The 13,540-nt window shown below is 42.8% G+C and overlaps 1 protein-coding gene across 1 annotated transcript in view; it reads right to left on the bottom strand.

The window, feature by feature from the left end:
• Positions 1-13,540, bottom strand: part of LOC124605621 (cylicin-1-like) — a 65,445-nt gene that overhangs the window by 26,492 nt on the left and 25,413 nt on the right. The window contains exons 2-3 of the mRNA XM_047137431.1: positions 11,666-12,104; positions 4,350-4,421 (exon numbers count right to left, since the gene is read on the bottom strand). Coding sequence (XP_046993387.1) covers positions 4,350-4,421; positions 11,666-12,104 — 511 coding nt within the window. The remainder of the gene's footprint in view (positions 1-4,349; positions 4,422-11,665; positions 12,105-13,540) is intronic.

Below are 13,540 nucleotides of genomic sequence, written 5' to 3'. Positions count from 1 at the left end.
GTAATGAATGAGGAGACTATCCTTTCATCTGCTGTTTAAGGGTGCGAAAGGCTGGGGGGTAATTCCCTGACGCACAGGCTCGAGCATAGTGCTCGACAATCGTGTTTGCGTCGGTAGATAACATGCCATTGATGTTAACACCAGGGACACCTGTTGAGGTTTGGTACACAAAAACACATCTGATTTTCGTCCAGACTTGGGAAGGTGACGTATGGCACCTAATGGTCGAGACTTATCTCTCCCAACACTCCTGTTTCTGTCTTTTTATAAGCTGGCAAATGTGGGTGGAGCCATTTAAAGGCTATTAGGTGGTCTAAGGAATGGTGCTGCTTATGCTGCTGTAGAGCTCACCGACGCTCTTTAATTGCCTCAGCAACTTCCGGCTACCACCAAGGCACTGACTTTCGTTGGGGGCACCCTACAGAATGAGGGATCATGTTTTCTACAGCAGAAACGATCATTGTAGTGACCTGCTCAACCACATGGATGGCACCATGTGGGGGAGATTCAATGGTGACAGCAGAGGTGAAGGCTTCCCAGTTTGCCTTGTTGAAAGCCCATCTGGGTAGGTGTCTGTGGGTACAATGGCGGGTGACTGACTGAAAGATGGTGAAGTGGTCACTACCACACAGGTAGTCATGTGCTCTCCAGTGGACAGATGGGAGAAGTCCTGGGTTACAGAGGGATAAAACAATGGTCGACCAAGTTTCGTGAGCCACACTGAAATGTGTGGGGGCCCCAGTATTTAAGAGGCACAGGTCAAACTGAGACAGTTAAGTTTCGACATCTCTGCCTTGGCCAGTAAGCACGGTGCCACCCCACAAGGGGTTACGAGCATTAAACTCTCCCAAAAGTAGGGAAGGTGTAGGGAGTTTATCAATTAATGCAGCCAATGTGTTCAGGGTAGTGCATCATCTGGAGGAAGATATATGTTGCAGACAGTTATTTCCTGTGTCGACCTTATCCTGACAGCCACAGCTTCAAGAGGGGTGTAAAGGGGCACAGGTTCACTGCATACTGAGTTCAGGACATTGGCAGTAACTCCACCTGACTCACTATTATAGCCGCTACTGTTCTTGTAACATCCTCTATAGCTGTGGAGGGCAGGGGTTCGCTACATTGCCAGGAACCAGGTTTCCTGCAGGGCAATGCAGAGAGCAGGTGTCAAGCTTACGAGTTGCTGTAAGTAGCTCAGGCGGTGGTGGAAAAAACTGCCACAGTTCCACTGGAGGATGATGTGCCCGTGAGATTAGGTAGGCATAAAACACTCAATGAGGCTGTTTACACCTCAAAGTCACCTGCTGCCACCAGATGAGTAACTGTGTGATCTACATCCATTGTGTCTGAGGGCCAAGAGAGATCTAGGTCCTCAGCAGACACCAGAATCTCCACTTCATCCTCCGACGCACAGCTTGTAGGTAGTGCTGGTATGGGTGTCTAGGTTTTTGGGGGTCTTCTTTTTGGTTTTCTCTTGCTGCACCTTTGGCTGTTCTGGCCGGGAGGGCTTCACTGAGTCAGTTTTGGGGTCTGAGGAGGACCGTGAAGCCCTACGACCAGGTACCTGTGGTTGCTTCATCCACTAGCAGGTGTCTGCTTTGCTTTGCCACTGGTAGGAACGTGGGAAGGGAGTGACCCAAGGGACCCCTTTCTAGCGAGAGGAACCAAAGAAGAATCACGCTTCTCCGGTTGAGAAGTGGGAACTAATGTCCCCGAAGGTTCGAGGGGGAGGGGGGTGTTTCTCCCTAAGTAGGAGGTGCAGGAGCAACAGGGATGGATGTGCCCCCACCATCAACAGCGCAGTTGGAGTCTGACGGCTCAGAGACAACTGTATGCGGCAAAACGGAAGGTGCTAGAGCCATTGTCGCAGTGGCAGCATAAGTGGATGTCATACGCACAGAATGTAGCCTCTCATATTTTCGCTTAACCTCAGTGTAGGTAAGTTGATCCAGAGTCTTGTATTCCACAATTTTCCTCTCTTTCTGTAAGATCCTGCAATCTGGAGAGCAAGGTCAATTATCCTCTCCGCAGTAGACACAGATGGGAGGTGGGACACATGGATTATTGGGATGTGATTAAGTCCACACTCTCAACACGGAAACTGGAAGTACTGTGGCAAGACATATGGCCGAACTTCCAGCACTTAAAGCACCGCATCAGGGGAGGGATATATGGCTTGACATCACAGCGGTAGACCATCACCTTGACCTTTTTGGGTAATGTGTCACCCTTGAAGGCCAAGATGAAGGCACTGGTGGCAACCTGATTATCCCTTGGACCCCGATGGATGTGCCTGGACCATATTTAAGCTCTTACAGGTGTGATGGTAACAGATACATCCCCCAACTTGTCAGAAGTGAGTAATGCCCATGACTGGGCAGAGGATGCTGTTTTTATACAGACTGACCCTGACCACATTTTGGACAAGCCCCCCCGCCTCCCCAAACTTGTCCTCTAAATGCTCCACAAAGAACTGAGGCTTCATTGACATGAAAGGTTCCCCATCAACTCTCGTACAGACGAGGTATCAGGGTGAATAAGCTTCACTGTCATCCTTAACCTGGCATTCCTCCCATGGTGTGGCCAGGGAGGCGAACAATTTGGAGTCTTGTTTCTTAGCAATGAAGTAAGACTTTGACCGCTTAGAGACAGCTGGTGGTGGACCACCACCAAGAGATGGCATACTACGCTTCATGGCTTTTCATCCGTCCTGATGCCACCCACTTTGACCAAGGCCATCTCTACATGTGCCACTAGCCTCAGCAAGGGCCACCTGGCAGGATGGCCACTGCCGGGAGTCCCGATGCCCCAGGGAGATGGGCATCTACTCCTGGACACACATGGAGAGTTAACGGCACATGTGTCAGCACAGCGATCCCAACAGGGTACATGGCGGCCCCACCACAACGGACTGGCTACTGTGCTGGATATGAGGTGCAAAGTAGTCCACAGCCATCGTTGGCGCAGAAAACAACACTGCATAGTGGATGGAGAAAAATGCACCCAGGAAGGTGTCCTTGCCCAAAGAGATGTAGAATGAGCGGGACTGCAATGCCACAATGAGAAAGTGGGCTAAACATCTCAATGCATCATGGACACTATGCACCATATAAGGTGCCCTTCCCCGAGTCGCTCTTCAGGAAAATTTTGAAAAATGGAGGTCAAACCCTACAGTGGACCGTCACAATAAAGGCCAAAATGTGAGAGTCTCCTTTTAGTCACCTCTTACAGCAGGCAGGAATACCTTGGGCCTATTCTAAACCCAGGGCCCACAGGTGGCCTCTCAGTGAGAAATTTCAGTACAATGACACTTGTAAAATACAAATTCACATCCTGCGGCTGCACGTGAGCACGCGCATGCATGTACAACTTTACTTTTGTCCATCAGACTTTTTGTATTCTTTCCTAACCGACTCATTTCTGGTATTGTCTTTCTACATACTTTTATTTTATTTCTGCACTATCAATATATATTTTTCTTGTTTCCTACGATTCATTTTCATACATCAATATTAGGAGTTTATCCATCTCATAAAATTTTATGTTCGTCTCCATTGGCAAATTGTCAACGTAACCAACCCTCATGTGGGGGACCCAGGTTTGATTCTCTGCACTGGCAGGGACTTTTCCTTGATGGGCTGACTGGGCTGGGGTGCATTCAGCCTTGTGGTGCCAACTGAGGAGCTAGCTGACAGAGAGGTAGTGGCTCTAGAGTTGGAATGTTGACAATGGCCGGGAGTGTGGTGTGCTGACACCATGTCCCTCTATATTGCATCCGACAATTAATTATTGAGGATGACATAAAGTCTGTCAGCTATCACATGCTCTTTGGGGCCCAACTGCATGGTTTTCTTTCCTTTTAATAAAATTTTATTCATGTTTCCTCCACATTTTAACTTTTAGGAGCCTTTCGATTGTTCCAGGTTTTCTGCTACATTTGTTTACTTATTTTGTGTATTGGCATTAAAGTCATTATTTTAAGTAACAACCAAAGTGACTAAATGGTCTGCTGGTCCATTATTTGTTCAAAAGGAAAATTCACTTCAGAAAACAGAATTTACAGGGAGAAAAGGTAGTAGGTTGGTATTTACTTTCAGGAGCAAAAAAATTACAAGTACTACTAATAGACATTTAAAAGTAGGAAAAAAACAAAATCTAGCTTACAGAATTGATAAGAGAGGTTGGAAAAGTGGGAGCAAGGTCTCTCAGACCACAGGCTGTGAGGAACCCATCTGTAGTCAAGATGAGGGGAGACAAAGATGAAGGGGGAGGCTTTGGGGAGACAAAGAGAGAGACTGTACACTGCAAGTACTTCCTCAACACTGACACATCTAAATAGCTTTGTAACTTACCAGCAGAGGCTTCAATGTCATCTTTCTTGCGGTTCTTCTTATCTTTACGTGAATATGCTTGTTCCCATTCACCTAGAACAAAGCAGCCATGAGATTAGATACATAATAATTGTCCAACAAATATCCCAAAAGTTTATCACCAGCAACATGAGTGAGGACTATCATTAAGTGATGACATTGTGTTTATACATTTTGCATAGCATTTAACATTAATTAAGAAACTGTTCTGTGTGTACTACAACAAACAATTGGTACATTACATAGTGTATTGTTACTTTTTAAGTAGAAATGTAAGTACAGTAACCCAGTCTCTTCTTGAATTTACACATACTTTAAGAGGTCTTGCATATGAAAAGTCATTATGTAACCCACCTCCTTCTTTAGTAAGAGACGTCTTAGAGCAGTTGATAGCAATACTTTTATTTACTTATTTATTTATTTATTGTGAATTATTTTCCTTTCAGTAGCAACGTAGGAAATACTGTGCTTTGATGCTAGTTAAATTAACCATAAGCCAAGTACATCATCATTTATGCATATTCCTGTGAAATGAGCCGTCTGGTCACATACTGAAACAGTTAAGATGTTCTATGAAAATTCCACTTCTACTTCTGTCACAGGCACCCACACCTTTTTGTATTTGACTTTGTATTTCAGATGTTCTACATATTACATTTATTAGTCAATGTTCTGATGATAATGTTTTCTAATGCAAAGCAGGCTTTATTCACTGCCTTAGTGAAACTGATTCTGGGATTAACATCTATCATCTCAGACATTTGTTGGCCTAATCTCTCTCTCTCTCTCTCTCTCTCTCTCTCTCTCTCTCTCTCTCTCTCTCTCTCTCTCTCTCTCTCTCTGTGCGTGCGTGTGTGTGGCCAAAGCCTTTACAATTTTTGAAGCAGTCACCATCAGTATTTAACCAAGTATTCATCTATTCCATAGGCAAGTTTCTGTTTCAGAACTGGTAAAAAAAAGTACCTCTAAATGTACAAATGTACTTGCGCGTGTAGAACTAAAAATTTCAGTAATATCATGACAGAAATCTGCCAACGACAGTACTTCTACTTATGGCATGTATTGGTTACAAAAATGCACCGATGATGACCAATATCAGTTGAAATCGATTGGCAAGATAAATAAATTAGTTTCCGTGATTGGTTGCTACATTCTTTATAATTTTATATCTTAATGTCACCCGCCACATTACCTTCTTAATCGTTAAGAGTGATTCTGCTGCAAACTTGTCTGAACAGGACTCTCTTCAGAAATTTGGATTTTCAATAGACGATTCATTGAATTTGGTATCCGAAGATGAAGCACGCTCAGACCTAGAGACACTTTTGCAAGATTATGAGGACCTGTTCACCCTGGAACTTTGTTCTACAAAGGATTTTAAGGTGCACATCGCACTGAAACATAATGCATGGCCTCGGTGCTTTCGAGTCCGCGCCGTTCCGTTAGCTCTCCCGAGACCAAGTAAAGGAAGAACTGGATTGCCTAGCTCCAATTGGAGTTCTAGATCCTATTCCTTCTAGTCAATGGGCCACCCTATTAGTCAGTGTGAAAGCCATTGGGGAAGATCCACCTGTGCGGCAATTTTAGAGGAACTGTCAACAAATCAGAGATTGAGACATATACTATTCCTAAGCTGGAAGAATTACTGCCAAAATTAAAAGGTGGAACCTACTTCTTTTAAATAAACCTAGCGGATGGATACCTCCAAGTTCCCCTTGACACAGAATCTCAACAGTTTCGTAACCTTAACATGCTGCATGGCTTTATCATTTGAAACGCCACATCATTACCAGCTTAGGCATTCATCCACTGGATAAACATGTCAAAGCCATACACAAACTTCCCAGACCAAAAACGCTTAAGCAGCTTCGACCCTTTCTTGGGAAGATATCAGATTACTGAACACACTCACCTACAGCAGCAACAGAAACTGCCCACTGGCCCAGTTATGCAAAAAAAGGGGTGCCTTTCCACTGGGCACCAGCTTGCGAGTGTGCCTTCCACAGGTTGAAATTCTAGTTGTTGATGGCCCCATGCCCCACATGTTTTGATCCAACAAAGCAGATAGTTACTGCAATGGAGGCATCTGATACAGGTGTTGCAGTAGTCCTGGCACTCAGGGAGGCGGATGGCTTCAAGCACTCTGTGGCCTATGCATTGAAAATATTGACTGACATGCAAGTACTCTCAAATAGAAAATGAAGCACTGGCCATCATCTTCGTGTAAAAGAAATTCCACGTTTTTGTTTATAGCACAAAGTTTCACCTCATCACAGACCTTAAACTGCTGATCTCTTTATTCAATCCAGCAGCAAAGATTTCAAACCACACTGCGCACTGCCTCCAGCATTGGGCTTTATTTTGAGTGCACTACCAGTAAGAGATTCACTTCCGTAACATGACTGAGCATGCCATCACCGTTGCCCTCTCCCACCTTCCATGGGGACCCAATCCAGAGTTTGACAAAGAAGAAATTCTGTGTTTTCACATCAATGAAGAAGCAGAATTCACCATAGATTCTTTTCTCATTACCAGACCACGGGCCACAGATGCAACCAGATGCAACAAGGTACTCCAACAAGTCCAAAGTCACATACTTCATGGATGGTCCTAATGACAACTTCCCATGACTTCCGTGGCACAATGTCAGTTCTTTAATGCCCACCATCAGCTCATGTTGATCAACTGAGTAATTCTACTCATTTCCGATGAGGGACATCCCCAAGTAGTAATTCCTTATTCTTTACATCAGCATGTCCTGCAACTATTGCACCAAGGTTAATGGGGAGGGGCTATCCTGAACTAAACTCCTGGCTCGCAGGTTCACTTACTGGCCGGGCATGAACCAAGAGATTGAACGACTTACCTGAATGTGTCCATCCTGCCAAAGCCAGCAGGCAGCCCCACGACATTCGTTTGCTTCTTGGCCCCCAAGTGCTTGCCCTTGGGAGTGGGTACACATTGAATTTGCCAAGCCCCTGTTGAACACAGTGTTGTTGATAGTGGATGATGCTTACTCCAGATTTCCATACATTGTCCGATGCAATGCCAAATCAACCACCAACACCATCACAGGCTTAAAATATTTTTTTTTGATTGAATGTCTGCCAGAAGTGCTCTTAACTGACAAGGGTCCACAATTCCGTAATGAGAAATTTTGAGTTTTCTGTGGCCAGCATGGCATTCGCCACATTTCAGTGCCCCTCTTCCATCCACAATCTAATGGAGAAGCCAAGAGGATGGTCCACACTTTCAAAACTCAGATGAAGAAATACCTCCAAGATCACTCCACTGATGCATCCCCAACTTTATGAGCAGTTACAGGTCCACACCCATGGGAGACTAAAGTCCAGCAGAACTACTTTTCCACGGATGGCAGACCTGGACCCATTTGAGCCCGCTCATGTCGAAGTCATGGCCAGCACCACCACTACCTACTTCCAAGGAACCTTGGTATGGGTGAAAGGATTTTGCTGGCAACCAGCCTGGATTCCGGGAACAACCATTCAGCACCAGGGCCAGAAGGTCTTCTGGGTGCAGCGTCTGAAGCATCTGAACCGGGAGCTTCCGCGACATGCCAACCAAATTTGTCTCTCACTACTTTCCCAACAACTTTTTCTGCCCCCCTCTCCACACCACTGTTGCCAGTCCTCTAGTTCCCAAGCCACCCAGCCAGTGTAACACCAGACTTATGCGTGCCTTTTGTCCACAGCCAGCTGACCAGCACCACACCCCAACAAGAGAGATTTACCCCAGACATCACCCAGCCCCAGAGGCTATCCTTCCCAGGCTACAAGATGTCACCCAGTCACCAACCACAAGTAATTCCGCATGAAGATGAAGACATGCAGCTGGCTCCTCCTGTTTCACTGCTGAGGTCCACACCACACAACCCTCGTCTCTAACCAGGGCTTCTTCATCCATATGCTCCTATGCCCCAAGTTGCTAACGACCCTGAGCACCCTGAGGCGGACCCCATGGACGTGTCATTCATTCGCAGCAGATGCTTCCCCACTTCCCTAAGGGGGAAGGGGTGTGGCATCCACCGCTATTTAATCTCCTCACCAAACAGCAGTGTTGCAAAACAATGCATTGTTGGCCGCACTTCTCCTTGCGCAGCCCACTGTGAGCATCACAGCAATTGGCTACCCATAACACTCAGCAACTGTGTGTCCAGAATATACAGTGACCCCAGCCACCAGCTCTGTTAAATATGGAGCCTTATTTAACATTGCTACTGACAACTACAAGCCAGTCCTCCTCATGATATGTTCTACTCCACAACCAGGAAGTTCTACACTGCGGTGTAACAGCTCTTCAATGTTGATTTGGCTGCTCTCTGGAGTCAGAATCTAAATGCTTTACTGGAACTTGGACTTCAATATTCACTAGGCTTATTGTGTCAATGGACTTATGATTTTTACCAGAATTCTGAATTTCACTTCTTCCTCCTGGACACTGGTTTAACCACCATCAATTTATATAATTTCGGTAAGTGTTCATTTACAACTTGATGCCTGGTAACAGTGTTGTGTCAATAAATCATAGAATGGTGATATGTTTATCATGTTATTCCTGGTTATAACATTCTGCAATGTATTTCAAATAGTTTGAACTCGTTGTTGTTGTTGTTGTTGTTGTTGTTGTCTTCAGGCCAGAGACTGGTTTGATGCAGCTCTCCATGCTACTCTATCCTGTGCAAGCTGCTTCATCTCCCAGTACCTACTGCAACCTACATCCTTCTGAATCTGTTTAGCATATTCATCTCTTTGTCTCCCTCTATGATTTTTACCCTCCACACTGCCCTCAAATACTAAATCGGTGATCCCTTGATACCTCAGAATATGTCCTGCCAACCGATCCCTTCTTCTAGTCAAGTTGTGCCACAAATTTCTCTTTTCCCCAATTCTATTCAATACCTCCTCATTAGTTATGTGATCTACCCATCTAATCTTCAGCATACTTCTGTAGCAACACATTTTGAAAGCTTCTATTCTCTTCTTGTCCAAACTATTTATCATCCACGTTTCACTTCCATACATGGCTACACTCCATACAAATACTTTCAGAAACGACTTCCTGACACTTAAATCTATACTCAATGTTGACAAATTTTTCTTTTTCAGAAATGTTTTCCTCGCCATTGCCAGTCTACATTTTATATCCTCTCTACTTCGACCATCATCAGTTATTTTGCTCCCCAAATAGCAAAACTCATTTACTACTTTAAGCGTCTTATTTCCTACTCTAATACCCTCAGCATCACCCGATTTAATTCGATTACATTCCACTATCCTCGTTTTGCTTTTGTTGATGTTCATCTTATAACCTCCTTTCAAGACACTGTAAATTCCATTCAGCTGCTCTTCCAGGTCCTTTGCTGTCTCTGAGAGAATTACAATGTCATCGGCGAACCTCAAAGTTTTTATTTCTTTCCAGGGATTTTAATTTCTACTCTGATTTTTTCTTTTGTTTCCTTTACTGATTGCTCAATATACAGATTTAATAACATCCGGGATAGGCTACATCCCTGTCTCACTCCCTTCCCAACCACTGCTTCCCTTTCATGCCCCTCGACTCATAGCTGCCATCTGGTTTCTGTACAAATTGTAAATAGCCACCTCAACAAGAACAAAATATTTAAATAAATCTGCCTTTACAACATCATATAAAACTGAATACTCAGCAGTCAGCAGCAGACTTATGTATACAGTGAACTGATTGATGGTCACATGTCAAACCCAAAGGTCCTAATAGAGTAACCAGAGGTCAATTCATTGTGTAGAGCTAGTTACTTCTCTGCAGATACACAAAGAATAGAGTTATAGTAACAGGAAATTATCTGACTCCTTTAAATTTAGGAAACTAATCTGATCATATGAGTAACAGAGGTCTAAAAGTCTGTTACATGCAGTTTATCAGAGATGCCATTGTTTCATATATGCACTGCTGTACTGTAATTTTGTATTTTTCTTGTTGAGTTAATGTGAAAAGGATCATCTGAATATGGGGCAAATGGTCCTGAATTTGATAATACAATATAGAAATTTAAGAACATGCTTGCAGTCAGAGGTTAATTTATTTATAATTTCAACCTTGGATTATACTGAAGCTTACTGGAGTAGCAAGCGACAAGAATATCACTAAGTCTGCCACATTTTGGGAGTGGATATCATTGTGTAGCCACTGAAGTTTTGATAAGCAGGGCTCCTTTTATATTTTTTTCCAGTGTGGCTATCTCACTAAATTTATCCTTAATATCCATGAATTCTAGTACATTCTAGGTATTGGGCGAGTCTGAACTATTTTACTGTGCTTCTTGCTCACCCTTTGGCATGGTCAGGAGTAGGAACACAATGGGGTTATACATTCCTTCATTAAAGAATTTATTTCTATTCACTGAGACAAGCAGGTCATTACAGCCATTGTTTTAGGTCAATTTGGTTCATTTCATCTGCAAAACATCTGTTCCACAAAGGGTTCTCCCCAGGGTCACCACCCAACTGCAGCAAAGGTCATCTGCCACGATAGCCATTTCCAAGAGTCCTGGCACCCTCTGAAGACAGGTGTCTACTCCTAAGTGTGCATGGGGGATTAACAGCTCTCAATTACAAGTTATATACTGTGTTTTGGAGGGACTCCAGTAAGATGGTATAAGATGAACCCACCACAACTGACTGGATACAGCATAGGCTGTAACAGCACTTCTGTGTGTTTAGTGTTATTAGGTAAGTTGGTACTATCTAGGTGTCCTTTGCCAACTGATCCCATTGCAGGAAAAAAAATTAGACAAATGGATGTCAGATCCAAAAGGGAACTTAAACTTGCTTCAGCCACAAGATTATAACGAAAAAATGACACAAGAAAGGTGTAAACAAAAGAAAGAACAACCTACAGAAACAGCTAGGCCAGCTTCGAGGACTTTCACCATGGTTTTGAAAGTAAGGCAATTACAGATAATTGGAGATCAGAGATTACAGCACAAAAAACTGAAGCAGTGCTGCAAAAGTTTAGAGCTCTGTGCTCACCAGACATATATTCACAAAAGAATCTTAAACCTCTATCGGCTGGTAATGTGAAGAGGGCCATTTTAGACAAAATACATAAGGCAACTGAGCTGAACAGTTGCGTTCTACAAGCCCTTACTTTTTCAGATTTCAATAATATTGTAGGTGGTGATACAATCTCTAAAAAAGGTGGTTTATCGATAGTGATTGGCTCTACCGATCTGTAATAGGAACAGTGAGATAGCACAAACTTAACTAGGATTCAGTGGACCCTTTTAACTAAATTATTACCTTCATCAAAATCCAATGGTTTTTCCACAGATTTTTTCAGTTTGGCAAGATTTTTTTCATTCTTCTTGTTTTTTATCTCTTCAACTTTATTTTCTTTTCCCTTATTAGTTACCTTCTTTGCTGTTATATTACTGTCATTCTTAGCTACAATTTTGTTTGTCTCTTTTTCCTTTAATTTTTGCAAATTCTCTGTTTCATTTTCCCTCTCTTTCTGAATGAGTTTCTGTTCCTTGTTGGTTGTCCTATTAACATTTTCTTTCAAAGAAGGTTCACTTTTGCTTGACTTTGCCTGTCTTTCTGCTTTCAACAACTTTTCTGACTCTGCCTTATTGTCTTTTGGTTGCTTTGGCACTTTAACAGTTTTACCCAATTCTGATTTATGTTTACTTTCGACTGGCTCTTCATTCAAAACTGTTGCTGGCCCATTTGGTTGTGATTTCTGAAACAAAGCAAATTACATGAGTCTATAAAATGTAGACTCTGAAAATATTATACTACAATCATAACCAACAATGTAATCACACGAATTGCACAAAATAAATTAACACTACATGAATGACCAGTTGCTCACACATTATAAAAGTGTACGGAATGTGTATTTTATGCAACTAAAACGGTTATGCAGTTTCCTAGTGCAAATTAGGAACCTCTAGATGGCAACTACACTCAGAAGCAATTTAATTAATTAATCTTATCAGTTTCCATGGGGTAATATGAGCCACAGCTAGTTGGCCACAGAAAGAGTCAGTACATAGTTTACAGAAGGCTGATTAGAATATTTGTAAATGAAAGAATTTATAAAACACCAAGAAACTGTGAGAGTATATGAATAAATAACACTTAGAGAAAAACATTTTCAACTTCTGTGAAGAACTCCTGTACAGAGTAGGAGTGTGCTGCAAGGAAACCGTTGAACTTTGATTTGAATACTTGTGATTTCTCATTCAATTTTTTTAGTTCTACTGGAAGACTACTGAAAATTACGCTTACTGAATAGCACAATTTTTTCTGTGCGATGCTAAAAGAAGTGTTATCTAGACGAACAACATTTGTCTGTCTAGTGTTCACATAACAAAAGTTGCAATTTCTTCTGGATGAGTTAATATTGTCAGCAACAAATCACATGATGGAGTGTATGCACAGGAATGGCAGAGTTAGAATTCTGAGACATCTGAAAAATGGCCTGCTAAAGTTAGCGATTTGAAACCAAAGATCACATTGACTGCTCTTTTCTGAGCTAAAAATGTTGTTGGTGAATGCACAAAGTTGCCCCAAAATATAATACACAGCTGCTGACTTTAAGGGAGAGTATTTCTGTAGGCTGGTAAATGGATGTTCTCCACATGCCATATGACCTACACTGATCGTCAGCATGATAGTCAAGTGCAGGACGAGCAATAAAAATTAATAAGAATACAGAACACACAGACGATAGGAAAAGATTACCTGGAGTGATGAGGTAGTACAGATTGGTATATGCAGATGCCAGGGTAAGAGCACTCAGGAAAACATGAGGCAATGAATCCTGATTGCTAACGTGACATCATTTAGGCATGTGGTGGAGATGTGCACCTACAGCACCCTGAAGGTTACCTGCATCTTTAGCAACACCATGTCCCAAGTCACTGTTTCAAAATTGGACTGGAACAGTTTGACGAGCACCCTAAGGACCTGAAGACAGTGTGCAGCCACCTGATCAAATGACTTCACATTCCTATAAAGCAAGATGTACAAACTATAAATTGTGAACACTCCATTGAGTGATGATGGTTGGTTGGTTGGTTTGTTTGTTTGTTTGTTTGGGGTATAAAGGGACCAAACTACAGGGTCATCAGTCCCTTTTCCCTGACGCAAGCAAGGCTCAAGGTACAAAAA

This window comes from Schistocerca americana, chromosome 3 (assembly GCF_021461395.2).
Source record: "Schistocerca americana isolate TAMUIC-IGC-003095 chromosome 3, iqSchAmer2.1, whole genome shotgun sequence".
In the NCBI taxonomy this organism is placed as follows: domain Eukaryota; kingdom Metazoa; phylum Arthropoda; class Insecta; order Orthoptera; family Acrididae; genus Schistocerca; species Schistocerca americana.
Note: the sequence above shows the minus strand (reverse complement) of the source record. Positions and strands in the feature narration are given on the sequence as shown.